This window comes from Cheilinus undulatus, linkage group 24, assembly GCF_018320785.1.
Source record: "Cheilinus undulatus linkage group 24, ASM1832078v1, whole genome shotgun sequence".
Taxonomy (NCBI): domain Eukaryota; kingdom Metazoa; phylum Chordata; class Actinopteri; order Labriformes; family Labridae; genus Cheilinus; species Cheilinus undulatus.
This window is the reverse complement of record NC_054888.1, coordinates 21,601,811-21,626,839: the sequence shown is the minus strand read 5'-3', so window position 1 is coordinate 21,626,839 and position 25,029 is coordinate 21,601,811. Positions and strand designations below refer to the sequence as shown.

Genomic DNA, 25,029 nt, shown 5'->3' with positions numbered 1-25,029 from the left:
CAGGTGAGACGCTGTTGTCACCAGTGGTTCAGTATTGGCTCGACACTAAGAACATGACATTTAAGTCCATTTCCTGGACCCGTCTGTGTGGTGGCTCTCGATCCACTGAATCCAGGAGGATGTAGAGGATTTCAGTCATCCAGTCAGCTGTCTTCCCCATGATAGTGGTTGTGTGAACTGAACCAGCATGAGAGAATTAAGGCGTTTTTGTGGAGCTGTACGAGTTTTGTGAGCCAAGAGTAATCAGTGGTTAAAATAAACACAGCGACTGGTTTGAATATAAAAACCTTTTATTACTGATACAGCATTCAAATAAAACTCTGAACAATTCATTCACACACAGTTCAAAAACAGACACTTCAATTTAAAAATAAAAAACAATGACAAACAGTGGCACAAAAATATAAAGACAGAAAAAGTAAGGCAAGTTCTTTACAAAAAACTGTGATCCATAGATAAATATGACAGACAACTGAAAAAGGCACAAGGTATATATTGATATTGTCGAATATAAAAAGACCATGCAGGCACATTAGGATGAAGGGGGGGTTGGTCTCGGTATAATTGGCTTCCTGTCTTCTTGGTCTGTTCCAGGTTATTACTAAGATCATGGCGGATCCTGCGTGGCACTGTGGGAAGCTGGGGCCTCAGTGATACAGAAGACGAAACGTTGGCATGTGGCAGAAGCTGAGGTAAACTGCATTTATGTTTGAGATTGAAAACATGGCTTTGAGAACTCTCTGTGTGATGATTTCAAAGTAAAATGATCCCTTTAACTCAGTCTTTGGTAAAAAATAAAAAAAGAAAACAAAGGTAGTACAACGATTGGCCTGCAGGGTTGGGGGGTGAGGGATGGGGGGGGGGTAAAGTCTGTGAAAAGCTCGACTGGTCCCACAGTTGGTGCTTCCACATGTGACCACCAGGGGGAAGCAGTGGGCCGTGAAAGTGTACTTAATAATCCCATCAGAGCAGAGCATGATAAAAGGCGACCCACACGGCAAAGCAAGAGAGTAAAAAATAGAAGCCTTGCAAATTAGCTTGTCAAAAGCGATCCCAAAAGAGGAGGATTGAAATTAGCAAATACTGGAAGTTCAAGAGCTCATTCAGAGTCCAAAAAAGGAGAGAATACATGAGAGTATCCAGTGTTGGCACCTTTTCATGAGGGTGGTGTGATCTCACAGGAAGGCCAGCTTCTCAGAGCATGAACGACTGCGTGTGTTTGAAATCCGTGGACTGAGGGAGACAAGACAACAGCAGATGTGATGTTATCTTAAAGTGCAGCAACAGTTGGAAATTGCCTCAATTTGAACATGGTTCAGGGTCCAGTTGACCCAAAATAATCAAGTATTTGATGATTTGTTTCTTTATTCAATTGGCAAGTCATTGTCAAACCCAATCTCAGTGGCTACGTTTAAACTGATTTGTCTGTTCTGTCAGAATTAATCCTAAATTACAGTAGGGCTGGAAAATACTGACCAATAATTACATCTCAGTTTAGTATGGAGACACATGATATATATCTGTTTGTGTTTGTTATTTTGCATGCCTGTTTTAATGTGCTTAATAATCTCAACAGCATTAGAAATAAGAGAAACTTTAGTGTCATCTTAGGCATAAAAAACGTTTAGAAATGAAATTGAACACCACAATTATTAACTTTGAGGTGATTTAAGTGGAAATTAAAGGACATGTAAAACAAAATAGATGACCTGAGACCCTGAATATCAGGCAGTTTTTCATTTTAATGATAAATAAAGCACCTGAACTCCGTCACACTGTCTAAATTGTGCAAAAACATTGGCAACACTTCAGTACATCAAGGTTTTTCAAAATTTCTTGACTACCTTTTTTGTTTCGAAATGAGGAAAAGCAACATTTTGTAATTATCTGTGCTATCAAAAAGTACATAAACTTAATGACTGAAGTCATATTTTTAACCTAGAGAAGATGGAGCACTGTCTAAATCATCCAAAAACATTGGCAATATTTCCTTATATTGAGATGGTCAAATTTTATATACTCTTCAATAATCTTTATGTTTCAAAATGAGGAAAATAAAATGTAATAATATTTATGATCTGTGCTATCAAAAAGTACTGAAACCTCACGGTGTATTCTGTAGTCTAGTGACGTCTATATTACGTTGACATGATTGGACTGCTAACTTTCAGTGGAGGAGCTGGCCTGAAATCTTTGACCTTTAAAGCAATAAATTATCCAGTATAATATAGAATATTTAGTGCATCTAAATAACTTAAAACTCAGTTTAGCTCTAAATCAAAGCCTATCTGGGTATACTATTCCTATAAAAAGCATTTTCTCCCTTGCATGCTTAATGTCAAAGTGAAGACTGAATAAGATCATCCTTCAGCATTTTGCTGCATTCATTTTACCCTCTACCTTTACAAGCCTTCCAGGGCCGACTATTAAGAAGCATCCCCACAGCATGATGCTGCCACCACCGTGCTTCAAAGTGGGGATTCACTAAACATACCGTCTTGGTCTCATCAAACCAAAGAACTTTATCCCACTTGACCATGGAGTCTCCCATGTATCTTCTGGTGAACTCTAGTCCAGATTGAATCTGAGTTTTCTTCAACAGTGTCTTTCTCTTTGCTACTCTCTCATAAAGCTCTGACTGGTGAAGAACCCGGCCAACAGCTGTTGTCTGCAGAGTCTCTCCCATCTCAGCCGCTGAAGCTTGGAACTCCTTCAGAGTAGTCATAGGTGTCTTGGTGGCCTCTCACTCACTACTCACTCAGTTTGTGAGGACGGCCTGATCTAGACAGATTTACATGTGCCATATTCTTTACATTTCTTGGGGTTTACTCGGGGTGTTCTTTTGTCTCCAGGATGTAATGGTGGCCAGGAATACTGATCAACCTGTGACTGGACCTTCCAGACACAGGTGTCTTTAAGCTACAATCACTGACTGCACTCAGGTGATCTCCATTCCACTAATAGTGAGACAACTGTTGGATCAGTCACTTTAAAGGGGGTGAATATTTATGCAATCATTTATTTTGCTTTACATATTTTTATTTATTGGCATTACTTTGTAGAAATCTGTTTTCACTTTGACATTAAAGCATGTTTGTGTATTTTTTTTTGTCAAAAAGCCAAATTATTTAGACCATGATTGATTAATGAAATCAATAAAAGGGTAAAACATCCAATATTTTTTATAGGTACTGTTAATTCCAACTTCTTACTTCTTAGAAACTCATGTACTCGTAGTCTTTTCCACGATTAGACATAAACCAAGTAGTTAAACTAAATTTTTAAACTCATGATGTCTTCCTGCAGGTGTTTTGTTATTTATAAGTGGTAAAGCATTTTCCTTAAATAGAATCCAAAATGTTGAAGTGCTTTTTCATTCCCATTCCAGAATAAAAGAAAAAGGTTATTACATGGAAAAGTGAAGTAATCCTTTAACTCAGATTTAACTGTGTTATAATTTATTTGATTTATAGCAGAAAGGAATTCTCCAGACCTGAAAGAGATTAAAACCCAAGCCATGTTTGTTATCTAAATGTTTATTTTGCAGTGTTTTTGCCTATAGTGAAAATCTGACCAATCAGATTCAATCATGTAAATCCTCAGACGGGGACTCCCCTCATAGGTACTGAAAATGCTGGAATCTGTCCAGTAGGTCGCTGCAGCTGGCAGCTGTAAGACTGGCTACAACATAATCCCTGCTGACAAATGTGCCCTATCAAAGTCCGCCCACCTAAAGTGCTTTTTTTTCTGCCTCTGATGGGCTCAGATTGATATTAAAACTGTCACACAACATTACAGAGACGATCTGAGCAGGGACAGGCTACATTGTTGAGGTAAAGAGAATCTTTTTATGACCAGAAACAGACTGCTCTCCTTAAAGAAACCCGGTTTAATCGACAGATAGACATTTCCTGTTGCTGTTCGCTTCAGTCTTAAAGGTACAACATGTAGAATTTCTGCACTGAAATGTCTACATTTACTAAACATGGCGCACTTGTGTTTTATGTATTTTTCAGCTGTTTTCTTACAGACCTCACATGTTTCCAACAGTTTCCAAAGCCAAAGACATCCTGATTTTTATAGTTGTAATGGTACAGTTTAATGTTACAGTGACACAGATGTTGATGTTAGTGATCCGCTGCTGAAAGGTGCTGTTCTGTTAGTGTACCTCAGTCGTGTTTTTGGCTGCTTGGACCAGGATTATTATAACGCTGGACTTTCTGTCACACAGTTTCCTCTTTTGAACGGACTCCCCCGCACCCCAGTTCCCAACACTCTTTATCACTGTGGCCCCACTGGACATTTCCAAGTCTCGTTGTATAAAAATAATCATAAATGATCTTAATGATAATTGAAATAATGATAAAAATAATAATAATAATGATATTTATAAATATGATTATGATAATACAAATAACGATAATAATAAAATGGTATTGGTAACGTTCATTATAATGATGCTCATCATAATATTATGATCATACTGTTAATAATGATAACTGAATTAGTAACAATGAGAATTATAATGATAATATTAAAAATGATGATAATGATGATAATAGATATAATAATAATAATAATAATAATAATAATAATAATAATCACATAATAATAATGATAATAATAAATATTATTATTATCATAATAATGGTGATTATGATAATAGTAATAATAAAAGTAATAATAATAATATTAATGCATGATTTGGTAATAATGTGTAATTCTGATTCAACTCTACAATTTTGCACTTTGCATTGGATGAGTCATTCTGAAAATAATTTAGACCCTTCAGTGGTATACTGTACCTTTAAAAGGTAGAAAAGACTTCAGAAGAAAGGCATTTTTGTCTGAAACAGCTGTTATATTAGCACCGATTTACTCAATATGCTGGTCTACATTTGCATTTTTATGGCATGACACAAACATTTAACACCTTTAAATGTTTAAAGTTGCTTAAAAAGAGACTAGAAGATCGAGGCAGCTGCACGCCAGATCTCTTGTTATGCACGTTAAAATTACTCATTTTGCAAATGTAGTCTTGTGTCTTTGAAGAGTGAGAATCTGTTTCATGTTGAGGAAATAAAAAGGTTTGAAAAGTCTATTTCTGTTTCAATCCTCTATATTGTTGTCAGAAAGTTTTAATACCCATCTAAGCCTGTCAGAGGCTAAAACAGGCACTTCAGTTGGGCTCCAGAAGATTACCTTGAAGCCATTACATTTTCAGCCATCTGGAGCGATGCATCTACTGGATATTCAGACATCAAAATATTTAGTGGAATCCCCCTTTAAGTCAACACTTTGCTCGTGTTTCCAGTCCCAGCCCAGCATGTGAGGATGGAGATCCAGGGAGGAAGAGGGTAAAGAAAATTAAAAAAGTCACTTACTTCTTGGGGCGGAGGGATGTAGTTCACATTGGACCTGAAAGACAAAGACATGGTAAGCACATCGGACAGTTTGACATAGTCACAGGAGAAAAGACACTCGGGGCGGACAGCTGTATCCTGAGTCAGAACTTGCCCTGCATAAATAATGCACATCATACATGGCAAACATCCCATTGGGTAAAAGAAGGTCTGACTGTGACCCGGCAGTGACTGAGCATGGCTGGATGAGGCTCCAGCGAGGGCTGTGTAAGGGCAATTGAACATAACAGTCCTCCTCTGGAAACAAACACACTGAGATGGATGATTATGGGGTCCACTATACAAGCACTGAGCTGGTAATAAATCCAGTTTTTAAGGTATTCTGATTTGTTTTCAAACCAGATACAGGGACAGAAAACATTGTTTTAAAAAGGTTGTTTACAGTAAGAATCAATAAAACTAAAATGTTTACTGACCACAATAAATATATATCTAAATACGTCTTAAATGTTTAATCTAAATGGACTAACAAGGATTTATATTAACCTTTGGAGGCCCTTAAAATTTTACAACCTTAAGAGCCCTTAAGGACCAAAATGGCTTATTCCATAAATAAGGCTATAAAATTATACATTTATTTTTTATTATTATTTGTTGTTAATTTTTTTTAACCAACTCCCCCTCTACTGATAAAAATGTATCATAACTTTAGAAAAAAATTAACCCTTTAAATATCAGGTTCTACCCCATGCCCCGCTGTGTTTTAGATGGGAAAAAGTTAAAAATGTGTTATTTTCACAATTACACATACAAAGTAGATTTTTTTCTTCCTGGTCATATTATTATGGTATTTGTCAATATTTTTAGCGACACATATATCTATGCATTGTTATTTATGGTGCAGTGACAAATGTAAAAAAAATGCGACACATAAGCCCTTAAGGACCAAAAATGGCTCATTTTGTAAATGAGGCTATGTTTGCTTAATTTTCACACAACTCCTCATCTACTCATAAAAAATAAACACAACTTTCAAGAAATTTAACCCTTGAATGCCAGGTTCTTTGACCATGCCCCTGTATGTTTTAGATGAAAAAAGTAATAATAAATAAATAAATAAAAAGAGTTATGGAAATGAGATTTTTTTTTTCCTGGTCATCGGCGCTTGTTTTATGCATCAAATTTAAGGCAGCATTGATTTTTATGCATTAATATTTTTTGTGCGGTGTCAAATCCTAAAGAAATGCGACACTTAATCTGTTAAGGACCAAAATTATTTCATAAAGGAGGCTATAAAATTATCATACATTCATGTTTTTAATTTTTTTTTATTTTTTGTAAATCTTTTCACACAACTCCCCATCTACTCATAAAAATTAAATAATCATATCTTTCAAGAAATTTAACCCTTTTAATGACAGGTACAATCACTGCTCCCCTTGTGTTTCAGATGGGAAAAAGTAAAAAACAATTTTTTTTCAATATAATACATGGATAGTAGATAATTTTTTCATCCTCGTATATAATTTTTAGCAACATTTATTTTTATGCATTATTATTTTTGGCACAGTGTCAAATGTTTAAAAAAGCAACACATGAGCCTTTAAGGACCAAAATGGCTCATTTTATGGATGAGGCTATAAAATTATTATACTTTCTTATTTTTGAAATTTTTATTTTAGGTCAATCTTTCCAACAGACTCACCCTCTACGTATATGAATTAAATAATCATATCTTTTCGGAAATTTAACACTATAAATGCCAGGTTTTGTCACTGTTCCCCCTTGTGTTTCAGATGGGAAAATGTGAGAAAATAGTTTTTTTTTTTTTCAATATAACACATGGAAAGTCATGTTTTTCTTTCTGTTCATCAGAGCCTGGCATGTCAAATCTTTTTAGCAACATTAATTTTTATGCATCATTAATTTAGTCCCAGTGTCAAATGTTAAAAAAATTATAAGGGAAAACAACGCCATCTGGTGGAAAATAGTAACAATTACAACTTTTTTTTAATAAAAACTAAAAAGACAAATACTAAAATATTGGAGTGCATGTTACTATGTTCATCTCCAGGATAAAAAAAAAAATCGAATGATAATGGATGTCAGTGGTGTCCAGTTTGGTTTTAAGGGTAAATGTGTTACTATTTTTGTACACAATGCATTATGGGCATTGGGTACAAATGCCATGAAAATACATCAAAAATCAAGCCAGAGGCCTTAAAACTCTTTAAATGACATTTAAATTGAATTACAAATGAGACATTTCTACTTGTTTTTCTACTTGTCTACTACAGCAACAAAATTAGACATTACTGGGCCATATTAGAACCAAAAAAGAGAGCAACATCTAAATTGCACAAATGCATTGGCAAATTTTAGGAAAGTGGATGGAACTGGCAAGGCAGTCCTAAAAGTCAGCTAACCAACATCTTAGCAATCGAATATTAATGACATAATTTATCATTTACTCCTCATTCATCAGTCCAACTTTCATTTAACACTCTGCTGCTCAGCTGTGGAGGAAAAATCGATTCTTATGATGCTGAATTTCTTCCATATCTGCCTTCCTAATGATCACTCACGTGTCTTCAGTTCTGTGCAGGGTTTGGCTGCTGATGTGGGATGCACCGTGACACTGGGAGATCCAAAATGACCTGCAGGGGTCAGTGTGACGGCTTTAACAAGGGTCAACAACAAAGAGGTCGTTCTGTACTCGCACTGCACACCATGCTGGTCTGGAGTCTGAGGTTATACGTATGAAATATCAAATCATTCATAGGGATGTGCTTGAATGGCTTTATTCATTTTTAGTCCAAGATTGATGACCATGAGCCTGAATTTAAGTGTTCCCTGCTTGCACATACACTCACCCACCACTTCATTAGGTACACTCATTCAGCTGCTCTTTAATGCAATTATCTAATCAGCCAATCACGTGGCAGCTCCAATGCATTTAGGCATGTAGAGATGGTCAAGACAAGGAAATCACCTTTCTCCCCTTTTCTGATGCTGCGCTTGAGCTGCAGCACGTCTTCACTGTGTCTATGGTTGATGCCATATGATTGGTTAATTTATAATTGTCTTAACGAGCAGCTGAATAGGTGTGCCTAATTAAGCTGTTGATGAGCAGAGATGTGCTTTGCTTGAGCTGGATTCAGACTGCTGCATGTAAACTGTGCTTCAAAAGTGTGAGCATTAAAATCCACGCCTTCAGTTTCACTCTGAGAACAGCATCTTTCACCTTCAGATTTGTAGTCTTGCAAGCAAAGTGGATAATCCAGTCTTAAAGATCCAAAACAACACGATGAGACTGTTCCTGTGCATGAACCGACCTCTAATGTGTTGTGTTGTCGGCTGCATTTTTGCATTAATACCAGAAATAATTATTGGTTGCATGCAAAAGACTTCTTTATTTTCTCCATCTGAGAGGATTTAGGACAAAGAGCACACAGACAGACATCCCTGCCTGATTTTTGTCTTTGCATTTGGTGAACTTAGCCTGAAGGCATGGATGTGAATGCATTGAACTTGAAAAGCACACTGTACATGCAGCTGTGACATTCAGAGGAACAATCATAGATGTGCAGTCAGTGATCTTAACATTCAAATGTGAATGTTTGGGAAGAAAGACTGCCTTAAAAATATCCAAATCAAAACAAAAATAACCAAACCAAGAGGAAAACCTCCACATTCAAGCACAGGCATATAAATGATTAAATATTTCATACATTTAATGCTATCAAACATGCAGCCAATCATGATGAAGCAGAGCTGAGTGAAATGCTGGGCTAAGCAGGTCAAGTGGGGAGCCAATCACATGCAGCAGTCAAACACCCCGGTAACCCACGTCTTATGTAAGACTTTTCTGGCTGTGTCTTTCTGTGGGTTTGGTACACATGTGGAAAAATCACATTTAACATCTACACACATATTACACCTGGCCTTATAATGTTACTTTACCTTTAAATTTAATTTAAATGGACTTTCAGCCCCACTTACAAAGAAAAACTAAATATACTTGTTGTATTATGTTTGGTGTTCCCCAAGGCTCCACTCTAGGGCCCTTAAACTTTCATTTACTTCTATATTCAAGCATTGTTTTAAAAAGCAAACATACTTTAATTTCTAATTAACTTGGAATCGCATATTTATTTTTACAGCTCATTAAAATCAAAACTTCTATCTCAAAATATTTGAATGTTACAGAACAAAACATTATAATACAGAAATGTTCTGGAGAATTCTGCACATTTATGCACTCAGTGCTTGACTGGAGCTCCATTTGCGCAAATTACTGCATCCATGTGACGGGGTATGGAGGCGATCAGTCCGTGGCACTGCTGGTTGCTCTGATAGCAGCCTTCAGCTTGTCTGGATTTTTGAACTTCTCATCTTCCAGAGATTCTCTCAGGGTTCAGGTCAGACCAGTTGTCTGGCCAATCAAACACAGACACACCGTGGTCAGCAGACGAGTTTCTGGAAGTTTTGGCTTCTCAGCAGACGGAAGAATCAAAGTCTCTAAAGTCTCCTAGTAGGCTAATAGCACTGACTCTTGACTTGATAAAGCCAGAGTCAGTGACCTTCTGTGGCTTACCCTCCTTGTGGAGGGTGTCATTGATTGTCCTCTGGACATTTGTCAAGTCAGCAGTCTTCCCCACGATGGTGGTTGTGTGAATGGAACCAGAATGTGAGAATAAAGCCTCAGGAAACATTTGAAAATTTGACTTTCCACTATATTCATATATTGTGAGATAGTGGATTTTTGTGAGCTATAAGCCTTAATCATCAGGATTAAAACAAAGAAGTCTTGCGATATTTCACTTTGTATGAGATACACCCAGAAGATAAAAAATTGTAACTTTTTGTAAGTAAATCACTACAAAAAACGAACTTTTACATGATATTCTAATTTTTTAGATGTCCCTGTAATCTGTGGGTACAAAGGAGGGCTGTACACAGGTAACACTCTGGTAAATCTGTGAAATTCGGTACAACTTTAAAAGCTAAGTCTGGATACCTGAATGTATTGAAGTCAAAGATGTTAAAGGTGTATGTTTATGCAACCACATATTTGCTACTTTTCATTATTTTCTATTTTTATTATTCCTCCTAAAAGATTTGGCTGCAGACCTCATTGTGGGGTGACCTCAACTCTTGGGAAGTGATGTACTAACCCTTGTTGGGTTTTTCTTTGGTTTATGTATGTTATTTTTCAATTTTGGGTTCAGTTGCTTAACCCTAACCCTCTTTAGATCTTCTATTTTTATTCATTAATGTCTGGTCTGACATGTAGCGGTAAATATATGGTAATATATTTATATATAATATGGTAAATATGGTCAGGATTTCCCTGTCACAGAGATTTGCAACAGATAAGCTGGAAAAGATTTACCAAGGGAGTAAATTTGAATTTAACTCACCACAAACTAAGGAAACCCCAAAGAGGGTTAGGATTAGGCACCAGAACCCTGAAGGTTAAGGTTAGGCTAAGGGGGATGGGGTTAAAATTCAAAGTAACACCTCAGAAAGAATGAAAAACCCAAAAGGATTATGGTTAGGCAACAGAACCCTGAAGGTTAGGGTTAGGCACCTGAGCCCTAAAGGTTAGGGTAAGGGTGATAAAGTTAAAAATAACACTCCAAAAACTAAGTAAAAAGCCCAACAAGGGTTAGCACGTCACTTTCCACCACCCTGGTAGAGGGTTCGGGTCTCCCTATTGCAGAGGTCTGCTGTCAGATGCCTCTTAAAGATGTTGTTTGTCTTTTTATTAGAATTATAAATGTAATAGGTTACGCTGAAGGTGGATAACACTCTGATATATCTTGGTCTTTTATATAAAACATTCTAACGGGGGCGTAGCCTTTTTATAGCCGCTGTAGCTCTGTCTGTCACATCAAACATCTGACCTCTTCTGTTTGAACATTTCTCTCCTAAAAAGGCAGAGTTTGAGCTGAAATCTGCGCCTCTCCACTGGTAAGTTGTGCCTACCATTGTTGCATCAGATATCATGTCACATTGTCTTTGAGCCTTTGTGAAGAAGCCTGTTCTATAAATAGGGAGTTGACACTGACAGCTCCAGTTAGCTCAGTGGGATAAGCATCAGACTTTAACCTAGACAAAGAGCTTTCGCATCAGCGTCAAGGAGAGCTCCGCAGTGACTCTCCATCAAACTCTGCGCAGTAACAGGCCAGTAATCAAATAACATAAAGTCAAGCGAATAAGGCCAGTCACACCAGGGCATGCATTTACGTCTCGACGGCCAGTCAAGCATCAAAACGGCCTTACGCCCACTCAGGACACGGCAAATCGTGTGTGAAGACAGTGCACTCGCAGGGCTCTGGTACAGCACGGATTCATTCTCCAATATCTAACAAATCCATCTTAAACTACCCATCCAAACACTTTAAACACTCCCAATTTATCCTCCTGCCAATATCCCCTCCATGCTGATTAACAGCCAGTGATTATTCCATAATTAAGTTGCAGTGATTATTTCCCCTCCTTTAATGGTTTGTATTTTTAGATCGTCTGTCTACAGTTTGACATAATTCCAACAGATGTACATGTGCCTGGAAGTCGCCATCGATTAAAGGAGAAAAAAGCCGTTCCCAGTGGACTGTACATCTGTTGGCGCCAATCACCGCATGAGTAGAAACACAGGCCCTGCTGCAGCTCACATAAAGACTCACACGGCCACAGCTGTCACTCTGTACAGTCCTGACTCAGCAAACAGACACAGCCTAAGTGCAACAACAACCCCCCCACCATCCCTACTCCTCCTCCCACAATCCTTAGGTTATTAGCTTGTTTGTTCACATCGATGTTAATGCAATCACAGAGCTCTTACCTTCCTCTGTGTCCTGCTGATGGATGAGACGGGACGGCCGTGGAAGGGGAAACAGAGCCAATGTCAACTTTTTTGGACGGGATAAATGCTAATTGATGTACTGTTCATGCATTCTAGTAGCTCGGCAAAGAAGTGAACTTAAGAGGAAAACTCACGACTGAAGAAGCCGTTGCGGTGTAGGAGGTATCCTCCGCAGCCGCAGATCACAATGACGAGGCAGACGACCACGACGGCGGCCACGACAGCTGACACGTTCACATCCTCTGGAGAATAAAGGGGGGAACAACAATAAAAACTAGGGCTGCAAGCAGCCCTCGCACCCCTGTGCAACTCGGGGCGTGATGCAATTCGGGGTATGTGTTAACAGTGGGATGTTGGCAAACTTGTGCAGCGTGCTGAGCACGGCAGTATTTTTTCACCAAGTTTAATGGGGTCAGACTTTTCACAACCCCTTGAAAGTTGTACTTCCTGTTTCATGGCGAACAAAAAATCGCTAAGGCCACGCCTTTTCACATAAAATTTTTTCCCTTGCATATGTATGACGTCAACTCCTTGGGAACAACCAGAGCGAATTTCAGCATGATTCGGCCAACCGTGTAACTACTGGAACATGAAAAGGACTATGTGTTGCCAAAGGGGGCGCTATAACATTTTTGAAAATTTTAAAGCATGAATGTGTTCTAGCCTGGACCGTTATGAAGCACATGAAATGTGTGTAAGATAGAATGATGTATTTCAGAGTTATGTCTGTGAAACCATTTTGGGAGAGATAAAAAGTAAGATGTTATTGTGAAATTGCAGTGACACTGGTGGACTTCCTGTTGGGATTTTGGCATGGGTCTGAATTGCTTTTTTGTAGGGGAGATCATGATGCATGTGCAGACCAAAGACTATCTGCCTATGTTTAAAGGTGTATTTTTGATGAATTTTTAAAGTGAGAAAAGTGGAAAAAGTGGCAAATTCAACAATGTGATGTCATCAGGGGCGGAGTTATTGATTCTGATGAAGTTGCAGGATTTGATAGAGCCTCCATGGGTGATCATCTGTGAGAAGTTTGGTGATGATTGGTGTAAGCACTTAAAAGTTATGGCCAATAATTGTTGTTTTTACACCATTTTTTGGGCGAAAAATGATGAAAAAAACAGTCATCAAAGTTTGGGGCCACATAACTTCCAGGCCCCCGCTCAAAAACTCACCAAGAGCACAACGAGACATCTCCATCTTGTCTAGTTTCAGGAAATACCAGTCTTGAGCCCAAGAGATTAGTGGTTTCGGACGAGATCCTCCAGATGCGAGGACTGTGAATTTGCCAAAAATGGGCCAAAATGGCCAGTTTTGGCTGATTATCTCAGTTGCTTTGCATTTTAGAGGATGGCTCCAAGAGGATTTTTTGTAGGTCTTGTCATGATACATATGTGTACCAGTTTTCAGAATCGTAGGTTCAACCGATTTTTGGGGCTCATGTTTTGAAATATTGTAGGGGGTGCCATTGAGCCAATAGGCCACGCCCACCAACGGCATCACATGAGTTATCCCAACATGGTCATGACAATGTTATTGCCAAGTTTCATTGATCTACACATATCAAAAGCCCCTGAGAATTCTACTTCCTGTTTCATCCAATGAATGTAGTGGACTTCCTGTTGAGATTTGGGAATGGGTCCAAATGGCTTTTTTGTAGGTCTGATGAAGGCTTATATGCACACCGATTTTGATATGCCTGGGTTGAACCAGCTGGGGGGACTGAATTTTTGAAAATTTGAAGGGGGCGCCATTGAGCCAATAGGCCACGCCCACCAATAAAACGACCCAGCAATATTTTCAACATGCCTACGAGAATTTTTTCACCGAGTTTGATTGCTTTACAAGTATCACAAGCCCCTGAAAATTATACTTCCTGTTTTACGGCAGACAAAAAATCGCCATGGCCACGCCTTCTTGCGTAAAATTTTTTCCCTGGGATATGTGTGAGGACAACTCCTTGGACACAACCTGAGTGAATTTCAGCATGATTCAGCCAACCATGTAGGTACTGGAATGTGAGAGAGACTTTCTCTTGTCAGAGGGGGCGCTATAATATTTTTCAAATTTTTCAAAGATGAATGTGTTCTAGAATGGACTGTTATCAAGCACATGAAATTTGTGTAACAAAGAACAATGTGTTCCAGAGTTATGACTCTTTAACCATTTTGGCAGAGCCAAAAAAAAGTGGTATTGTGATATTGGGACGACTTCCTGTTGGGATTTTGGCATGGGTCCAAATGGGTTTTTTGTAGCTCTGATGTTGATCCATATGCACAGCGACAATCATAGGCCTAGGTTGAACGGTGGATTTTTAGTGGCAACCCACAAATCACGCATGAAAAATTAAGGCAAAAAATGTTCACCCGCCAGAAAGGGGCGCTGTGACAAAGTGCCGATATTTTATGCATGGTTGTATTCGGGATATTTGTGTGATTATCCATGTGAAGTTTGGTGATGATTGACGTAAGCACTGAAAACTTATTAGGCGTTATTGTGTGAATTTCACTGTAAAAAACACATCAAAAATCGGGGCCCTATTACAGCCCCGCCTACCGACGAAAAGTCACAGATAGCACAACGTGGGGTCTAAAGGTTGTCTAGTTTCTGCAAATAATTCAGGAGTCCATCAGTTGAACGCCCTCGGATGAGTTTGTTCAAATGCGACATGTGCGCTTTCCTGAAAACGCCAAAATTTGACGTTTGACGTTTCGTAGCGCGTTTCCTGTACATTTTAGAGGATGGCCGTAATGTAATTTTTTGTTCGTCTCATCATGATCTATATGTGTACCAATTTTGGTGCATGTAGGTGTTACCCACGGCCCTATCTCACTTTTGGCCACGCCCACAATCGACTGCCGGACGGTTTTGCACGGTTCCACCAAAAGGTTGTTATTTCTCGCGGGGGACAATTTTGGGTAGAGTTTGGTGAGTTTTTGAGCATGTTAAGGCCCCCAAATTTGCGATTTCCCAGTCAGGAAAAAAATAATAATAACGGCTACAGATACAATAGGGTCCTCGCTCCGAGGTCGGTGCTCGGGCCCTAATTAGTAAAGGTCTGGTTATATTAGCAAAGGGAGGAAATTTTCATTCCAAACACTGGTAACTACATGATTTGTAATCCTATCTTTTTAGACTAGAAACAGCTGATAGTCATCAGACTACATTCATGAAATCAACGTCATTTTCCTAAAAGAACACAGGAGTTGCTGGTCTACCCCTGGTGGCAACGAGTCATTTTGATTGGATTCAGTACTCCCAAAGTCCAAGGGAATATTACTCCAAAACTCTGTATCCATCCCCTGACTTTTCTCTGAGTTGCATGTTGTGTTGTTTTAGCTTCATGGTGTAATGGTAGCCAGGACCATCCAGATACTGCATCAATTAGCTGGACCTCTATTGAATTAGAAAAGTCATTTTAAAGGGGTGAATATTAGTACACTTATTTGACATTACATGTTTTTATTTAACTGACATTACTTTGTAGAAATCTGTTTAACATTAAAAGTCTTTTCTTACTCTGCTCCCACTGTGCTTCGTCATGGGTCTGGCGTTCTTTTGTATATTTTCATTGAAGTCATATAACAAAAATGCAGATCAAAACGCCGTTTTCTGGGTCAGCAAAGGCAGGAAATGTCACTGTTTTAATACTTCTCCATCTGCTGCCTTTGCCTGAACTCCAATCACATTTTCCATCATCTTCATTTATTCCGTGCACAGAACATCTGCCGTGATAAAGCTGGATTCCTGCATGGTGAAACCTTCGCTCTACTTCTCTTACATATACGGTTTAACTTTTGGGGTCAAAATGATGAAAAAATACTTTTTATCAATGAGTTAGTTTTTTTTTTCTAAACCACAAACAGCCTTTACATCACTGAACTTCACCAACAATCACAGATATGTTTTCTTTGTAGGACGAAGGAGTTGTTGGTCTACCCCTGCCTCATTGGGTTAAATAATATATAATGTGTCATAATTCCCAGTGTTAGATCTGAATTAACTGCTTTAGACAAAAATGTCAGAATAAGAACAACAACACTTAAAATCAGGGCAGCAGTAGAGATGGAAGTCTGCTGTCTACATCAGCCTCATGAGAGCTAGGACTGTTACTGTGAACATGATTATTGCAATGCAATTAAGGTTCGAATTAATGCATCAAATTTTAAAAATCACATTAATCAGGAGCATTTTTGTCACTTTGTGTGCACCGTAGTAAAGCTAACACAGCAGGGCAGCAACTGGACATGACGACAGCATGTTATACCGCGTATTCCTGCAGCTACAGCTGTGTGAAATAAGTCCAACACTGCTCCTTAAAGTCTCCTTTCACCTTTTGTGATTAACATTTTTATTGGTTTTCAATTAACCAGGCCCCGCCCACACAACTGGCTGGGCCCATGACATTTTTCTCCACCTTTCACCCGTTTTTTTTTTTGCCAATTTTTTTTCCCACCTTTTTCCCATCCAAGTCAGTTTTTTAAAATCACTTTTATGGGCTTTTTTGACACTTGATGCTCATTTATGCCATTTTTTCCTTCTTTTGCAAATTTCTGCATGGTAGTTTGCCCCCTTTTTTGACACCTTACACCATTTCTGTAACTTTTTGGAATCTTTTGCCTCTTTTATCTACTTTTGCACTTTTTCCCCATTTATGTCCCAAAATTTGCAGGGTTTTCTTAACCCTTTGCGCCCATTTCTGACACTTTTTTTTACTGCTTTTTGCCCATTTTTGCCACTTTTTGCCCTTTATGCTACTTTTTTGCTGTTTTTTGCGAACATTTCACAACCTTTCGCCCAATTTTGCCACTTTTGGTACCTTTAGCCCATTTTTTCCACCTTTCACTCAATGAGGCCAGTTTAATTTACCACTTTTGGGCCTTTTTCTAAATTTTGGCCATTTCATGCCTCTTTTTGCATCCTTATCCAATTTTTGTAACTTTTGGGGATTTTTTTTACACCATTTTAGAACATTTTTTTTCCACTTTTTTGAATTTTTTTGCCCATGTTTTACAAAATTCACCCAATTTTTGCCACTTTCATTACTCGTATCCCCTTTTTTCCACCTTTCACTCAATGAAGCCAGTTAAATTAACCACTTTTTTCCCTTTTTAATAAATCTTTATCCTTTATCTTTAGCCTTTTTTTTACTCATTAATGCCATTTTTTCCTTTTTTGACCCCTTTCTACCACTGTTTTGCATAGTATTTTGCCACTTTTTGCAACATTATACCATTTTTGCAACTTTTTGGGATAACTTTGGGATATTTTTTTTTTTTGCCCATTTTTTCTACCTCTTTGCTGTTTATTGCCCATTTTTCACAAAATTTCTTCCAATTCTGCCACTGTTATTACTTTTGGCCAATTTTTTCCCACCATTCACTCAATAAGCCCAGTTCAATAAACTACTTTTGGCCCTTTTTCAAAAAAATTTGCCCATTTCTTTCCACTTTTCGCTTATTAATGCCAAAACATGATCTGTGAATGCATTAAAAAGGCTATATTGTACTACAGCATTAATGAATACATTTTGCTGTTGTTGCTTTGATAAGTGAGGTCATTGTGCAGGTTAGAAAATAAATAAAGAAGAAGCTGAGATATTTCCTTCTGTATGAGATTGATGTGGATTATATGGAAGTTTTCTTAAACTTAATCACATGGAAAAATGAACTTTTCATGATACTTTAATTTTTGTAGATGCTGCATCTCACTCCCATGTGGAGGTAAACTTTGAGGGCATACACAGCCCATGTATGAAGCCTATGATGAGGTTTCATAGCATTTGCAGCTGTTGCTACAGCAAGTATATCTCAGCGAATAAGCAACTCCTGATAAAATGTCTTCTTTTTCAGTTGAGTGTGGTGGCAAAAATCCGTCTGTATCTTTGCCATAATCTAGCCAGACAATCTTAAAAACAACACGGGCCTGTTCCTGCAGAAATAAGACATTTAGTGAATGTGTTCTGATTGGTTTATTTGATGCCAAGGGTAATATTTCAGCCAATCTCACGGCTGAAGTGATCTTCTGGAACAAATCCAAGCATTTCTGTACCTATGAGTCATTTCAACCCCATATTATAATAAGGCCTGAGTTTAAAAATACCACAATTCCCCTATTAACTAGAGTAGGTTCAATTATTTATTAACATACCAAAGATGATTCCAAACAACTCAGCTCAAATTTGAGGCCATTAAATTATCTCTAAAAATAGAAACGGTGGGCCTGAACGTGACATCAGATGGTAAAGGTGTGTAAGATTTCAGAAGCAGGGTTAAACAAGTTTAGTGGGCTTTTCCTCTCCACTGCACTCCTGATTTTCTCCAGTGCTGAAAGGTGTGGGCGAAGAGGCAGGAAGAAGTGTAGGAACACACACATGCAAGCACATACACACCTATCGTCATGTGCTTCCCCTCGCACATCTTTGGCGGTCCCACTCCGTTGGAAGCGAGGCAGCTGTATCGACCGGTGTCCTCTTTGGCTACAGATTTAAACTCCTGCAGAGCACAGAGGGGAAAAAGGCTCTCTGATGAAGGCTGATGTAAAAAGTCGTGATTTTAAGGAAGTCGGTCCGCTTAATATTCCTCCCTCTCATCCTTATCTACTCACCAGTATCCCTGTGTGTGAATTGATTACATAGGTAGCATTGGCGTGGCGTGGCTGGCTGATTGGCTGGCTGTCCTTGTACCAGGAGTATGTTGCCGGTGGGATGCTCTGATGGTCCCTACAATGCAGCTTCACCACTGAGCCCGTCACCGCCCCACTGGGAATCTCACAGGAAGGGGTGTGCGGGGGAACTTCAGGACAAGATACGATAAAAGTGACCAAAAAATACCAAGAAAACAAGCCTTTATCATCATTCTATCTCAGCCTTACCCAGGACTTTGAGCGTGACGTTGGTCTCACCCAGGTTGACCGAGTCAAGAGGGGCACTAATCTCACATCGGTACTCCCCAGCGTCCTCCTGGGTCACTCTTTGTAGCGTCACTGTGGCTCCTTCGATGGTCGCCCGGCCCTCAAAGGGACCTGAGAGAGGAGACGAGGCCATGATGAAAGAGCTAAGAGCGTGTTTTAATCCATAATTTCCATCGCTGCCGACTAAAAATAACAGAACATTCAAGATTTCATGACAATACAAAAAAGGAACCATTACTGATGTTTTTAAATTTGCATGAAAAGGCGATGTGAAAGTGTTGACTCAGAGGGAATTCAGTTTTTGTCTGAATCTGCCATTCCTGTTGCTTTTAAAGAGCATTATAGTGATTTCAGTAGGGCACAAAAACTAAGAACATCAGTGTTTGGTAGATTATTTCATTATTGTAACAATGCTTCTTGGCAATAAACCTTGTACTGTTTGAGAGCCTGTTTATTCCTCTATTAAATGGAGCCTAATCTATAAGGATCATGCATTTGTGGGATGAGCAGCAGAGCTGAGTATGTAGGTTATACCCACGAAAAATTTGTGAAATCTTCTCCGCAATGACAGACAGCTTATTACAAGAGTAAATAGATCTATCGAAGACAGTGCGACAAATGAATTTGATTTGGTAAGCTTTCACAATGCCCACAAACCAATGAGCTGCAGCTGACTATGGCAGACCTTGCTACAGCATCATCAGATTTGTTTCCTGGGATCACCAAGCGATTATTCAGCGACTACTTCAGAGAACTTCATGCTAAAATCTCTTTCCAAGAAATCCTTATGCAGCCTTTATACAAAAACCTTTAGCCAATAAAGTGGAATCATCTGGCTTTAATTCAACACAAACTTGAATTTAAAATCAAATAATAAAGTTGGACGGAAGTGTTGACTTTCGGGTTTAATTGTAAGGTGTTTCATGGTCAAAGTCTACCAACAAGGGATGCCTCCATAAATGTGAATAAGGAGGCTCTACAACACAGTGCAAACCCCTGGTAATGTTTGAGAACAGAAAGGCCGGTTTATGTATAAAGATTGCATAAGTATTTCTCGGAAAGAGATTTTAGCTGGAAGTTCATAAAAGGAACTGACACTAAAACCAACCTAGTTGCCAAATAATCGCTGAGTGATTTTGGGGAAGCAAATCTGCTGATCTGCTGTGTTAAAGTCAGCTGTAACTCTCAGTTTTGGGAAATTTTAGGGCACGGACTTTGCTGTTTTGCTGGCACCATCTTGTTTTTTGTTAACTGCAAACCAAAATAGAAAATTTTACCGTGCCAGGCAGTCACAGCTGATATAGGACAATGCTTTCAGATGATAGAAGAAGCTATATATCACTGACATTCACAGGTGATGTAGCAGATAGTAATAGCCGATATAGGCCAGTGTTGACTTTCCATTTCCGCAAAAATTGACAGCCAGTATAGGTCAATATGTGTAACAAATAAAAGCCAACAGTTGCAACAGATATAGGACAATATTTACAGCTGTCATAGGCGTATATTTACAGCTGATATAGGACAATATTTACAGCTGATATCGGCTGATATTTACAGCTGATATAAGTCTATATTTACTGCTTTTATAGGCTGATATTTACAGCTGATATAGGCCAATAAATACAGCTGATATAGGACGATATTCACAGCTGATATAGGCTTATAAATACAGCTGATATAGGACGATATTCACAGATGATATAGGACGATATTCACAGCTGATATAGGACGATATTCACAGCTGATATAGGCTGATATTTACAGCTGATATAGGCCAATATATACAGCTGACATAGGCCATTATTAACAACTTATAAAGCCTTATATTTGCAGCCTATATTGGCAGATACAATCAAAATAGGCCAATATTTACAGCGTATGCAATCCAATATTTACAGCTGATAAAGTCCAATATCTGTAGCTAATATAGGCCAATTTTTTGCTGATATTGGCTTATATTTTCAGTCAATGTAGGCCGATATCTACAGGCGATACAGGCCAATATTTACAGCAGATATAGGCTGATATTCATTGTCCAGTTATTGTTCAAAAATATATAGTCTGAAATTTTGATACAAGCTGATACAATTATTAAAATTTTGAGCTGGTATCTGCAGATATATATATTTTGTGGATCATATTGTGTATTTGTACGCTTTACACCATGACTTAAGATTGAACTTATGCATGGCCTCTGACTTCAAGTAAGAAGAGCCTAAAACAGTACATCAGTGATGGATGTGAAACTAGTCAGAGTAGCTGTTTCTCTGTATTTCAGTGATCTGTTTACTCCATTTTATTCCATGTAGAAAGAGTATTGCCTTTTTTCATTCCTTAAACATTTGGGGTATAGCATATCCAAGATGAGATCAGTGTATCTACGACTTTCTTTCTTGCACTAGCTCGGGCTTATTTGTACCATGGAAGCTCTAAACCACAAAGGACAAGCTTGAAGGATAAAGAGGAATAAGGCCCTGACACATTGACTGGGTAGGAGTGCTCTTACATCAGTCAATCCTGTGTTTTTCTCCTCTTGTATTATGTGCAAACCCTCTGCAGCTTTCTAGCAAGCTGATTAAATCAAACCACCCATTTGTCACCCGAGGGATAAACAGCAACAGGCCGCTGTCTCACCTTTGAAGTGTCCATCAAAGTAGACAAAAGACACGTCTTTCCCCCTCTTCTTCCACTCGATGCGCGGGTTCTGGTCTCGCTCTGTGCGGAACATGCAGGACAGCACCGCATCTGGGAAAAAAGAAACACGCCCAGTGAGATATTTATGGCCGGCGCCTTCAATCAGTGGCATTTTTAACTGCTGGGTCTATTTATAGCTGTGTGGTTTATTCTGAGAAAAAACGTGATGAGGCAATGAAGCTGCTTTTTCTGGCTCACCTGAGAACTCTCGAACCTCCACCTTGTATTTGTTGGTCGTCACTGTGACGGGAGAAGACGGGGAACCTGGTGGAGGCAGGGAGAGGGGGAAGGGGAAATATAAAAACAGAAGAGAAGGAGACGGGTGAGAGCAGTTCACGAAGCAATATCGCTTGTCATCCATTAGGGGGCAAGGTGAATTGGGTAAGTGCTCCTCATTGCCCGCCAACTACAAGAGGAGAATATTTAATGGCTGCCTTTGGTCCGTCTTACTCTACTGTCTGAGGCAAGCAGCAGCCAGGAGTCTTTTTACAGGACATCTGAGGTAAAACGAGGATTACTCCTCCTCCACCACACACGGTAATCCTGCCAGGTTAAGCAGCAGCCCGCCGTATGTTTATTTAAGCGCAGGTTACAACAAGGTCAGCAAGGTGCCTTCCCCAGATTAACCCAATGTGAGTGGCGGCATTAGAAAGAAGGAGATGGAGCACCATCTTTGTTTGTGTGTTACTGATACCCTTCAGCCAAACAGGAAGAGGAAGCAGGAGCTGCCTTTCCTGTGCACTGATTGGTTTACGGGGGAGGATTACTGTCAGGTCATCCTGTTGTTAAATACAGGTTAAATGTGAGTGAAGGTTAGCCGAGGGAGAAGCATGCCAGCCCACGGAGAAGACTCCTTAGATTCTTTACACCACAGTCAGCACTAGAGAATAACAAACTACATCTTTAAAACCAAAATGTAAACAAATATGACACATTTAGACACTGAGGGCTGCTTTATGGTCTTCAGAGAACATGCAATTATCCACTCTATGGCCATTGAAGCCATTATAACCCCAAAAAATCTGCAAAAAAGGAAGAAAACCAAATAATAAATGACAGGAACCAGGGTTTATTTGTTCTCTTTTAAACTAAACATTGAAATTAAGTTGCAAAAAAATTACTCTAATTCAAATTTCATAGTGTTTGTCCATGGAAGCGAGTGTCTTAGAAATGGGACGACTAGAGGCTGTTTCAGATGAGGAAGGAAGTGAAGATCATTGGTTAGGAATCACATCAATTTCTGCATACACTGAGTTTAACCACTACAATTTACAATAATGTGATTTTTCCCAATGATTCCCTGGCTCGACATGATTGATAGAATAAATGACTTTTATTTGTAATTCTGCAGAACGCTTTGACTTTCCAAAGAGTGCGTGGCTACAAACTCCGATATGCATATCAACAATGCCTACTGACTACAATACAATTAGTTCAAAAGCAGTAAACTCATAGTAGCATGAATCTGAATATGAGGGTGCAACAAGCCTTATACTATAAAGGAGGTGGCTGGGGTGGAGGTCAAGCTTTACCAGCAGCAGCAGTGTGGAGCATCAGCACTGATGCAAGCAGGGATTAATGAGAAGGACGTCATATTTAAATGGACCGCTGTGTTAAGAGAAAGAGCTGTGATTGGCTGACTGGCTGTCAGCTGAGCACGGCTGAGTGTATGACTACCATGTCCTGCATGAACGAACACTAAACTTCATCAGTCCTGCAGCCAGATGAAGGAAGGCAAGAGTCTTGAGGAGTCTAGTACAGAGCTAGGAGGCTAGCTACATCTCTTTAATGCAGGGGTGTCAAACTCAAGGCCTGGGGGCCAAATCCAGCCCGTGGAACGATTATATCCGGCCCTCAAGATCATGCCATATCTGTATTATAACTGGCCCACCAGTATGAGGTCTGCAGATTTCCTCCAGTATGATAATGTAAACTTCAATTTGATTATTTTAAATATCCCTGTTAAACCATTAATATCTGAAAAAGTAAATAGTAAGAAAGATTTCATAGAAAGTTAAGAATGTGCAGTTCATATTAAACTTATGATTTTGACTTTTCATTTCATACTTTGACCTTTTCAACTCACAATTTGTACTTTATATGTCACATTTTTATCTTTTAGATTCCAATTTTAAATTTCAAGTCATATTTTGACCTTTTCAACTCATGATTTAGTTTTTTTCTCATAATTTGACATTTCATATTAATTATTTTTTACTTTTTATATCGTATTTTCACCTTTTACACTCCCAGTTTTAAATCTAAGAAATATTTTTAACTTTGAAAGTCATAATTTTGAATTCTAGCTCATATTTTGACATTTTCAACTCCTAATTTTGGCTTTTTAATCCCAAATTTTTTACCTATCAGACTCACAATTTAAGATTTTAAGTCATATTTTGACTTTTAAACTCATGATTTCAAAATAAATCTCCTATTTTGGCCTTTCAAACTTATGATTTCAACTTTCTCCTCATATATTTGCTCTTTTAAAACATTATTTTTCTATTTTTAATATCGTGTTCTGATCTTTTGAACTAATAAGTTGGAATTTTTAGCTCAGATTTGAGCCTTTAAACTTATCATTTTTACTGTTTTGAATTTCCAAATGATTTATCATCAGTGCTTTTATTTAATATTTTATTACTGGTGAAAATGAGGTTGATAGTTTGTAGTTAAATGGTGACCCTGTTAGGCCGTCAGGTTAGACCTAAATCCAGAATCTGGCTCCTGCTGTGATTGAGTTTGACACCCCTGCTTTAACAGCTTTTAACCCTAGTTTTTGTCATAATCATGCTTTCAACAGAAGCAGCGATATGCCATTTAGTAAATAAAACTTGTAGGATAAGCAACCAAGTAATGACGTGTCATTTGCGATTCATTTTGTTGTTCAATCCATATTTAAAAAGTTAAACTTGATCCAAATAAAAAGCCATCTAGGAGCCAGAAGACCAGCTCTCATTTCTAGGGTCATATGGTCCCTACATTATGGCAGAAATGGTCAATTGAATTTACTTTAAAAGAGGCATTTCCATGCTTTTTATGCCTTTATTGACAGTGGATGACAGTGGATAGAATTGGAAAGAGGACAGACATGCAGTCTGAGCCACAGCCTGTACCACGAGGCCATCTGGGCCCTGGAATTTACTTTAAAAACTGTAGTGAAGCTGGCATAATTTGACTGAA

The 25,029-nt window shown here is 38.6% G+C and overlaps 1 protein-coding gene across 4 annotated transcripts in view; it reads right to left on the bottom strand.

The window, feature by feature from the left end:
- Window positions 1-272: 272 nt before the first annotated feature.
- Window positions 273-25,029, bottom strand: part of jam2a (junctional adhesion molecule 2a) — a 44,508-nt gene continuing 19,751 nt past the window's right edge. Inside the window, exons 2-11 of one of the 4 annotated variants that reach the window (XM_041781575.1) lie at window positions 22,042-22,107; window positions 21,784-21,894; window positions 19,108-19,257; window positions 18,841-19,028; window positions 18,626-18,728; window positions 12,369-12,476; window positions 12,214-12,229; window positions 7,949-8,020; window positions 5,385-5,418; window positions 273-1,233 (exon numbers count right to left, since the gene is read on the bottom strand). In XM_041781575.1, coding sequence (XP_041637509.1) covers window positions 1,195-1,233; window positions 5,385-5,418; window positions 7,949-8,020; window positions 12,214-12,229; window positions 12,369-12,476; window positions 18,626-18,728; window positions 18,841-19,028; window positions 19,108-19,257; window positions 21,784-21,894; window positions 22,042-22,107 — 887 coding nt within the window. In that variant the 3' untranslated portion in view covers window positions 273-1,194. The remainder of the gene's footprint in view (window positions 1,234-5,384; window positions 5,419-7,948; window positions 8,021-12,213; window positions 12,230-12,368; window positions 12,477-18,625; window positions 18,729-18,840; window positions 19,029-19,107; window positions 19,258-21,783; window positions 21,895-22,041; window positions 22,108-25,029) is intronic. The other 3 variants (XM_041781576.1, XM_041781578.1, XM_041781577.1) reach the window with 3 other exon arrangements.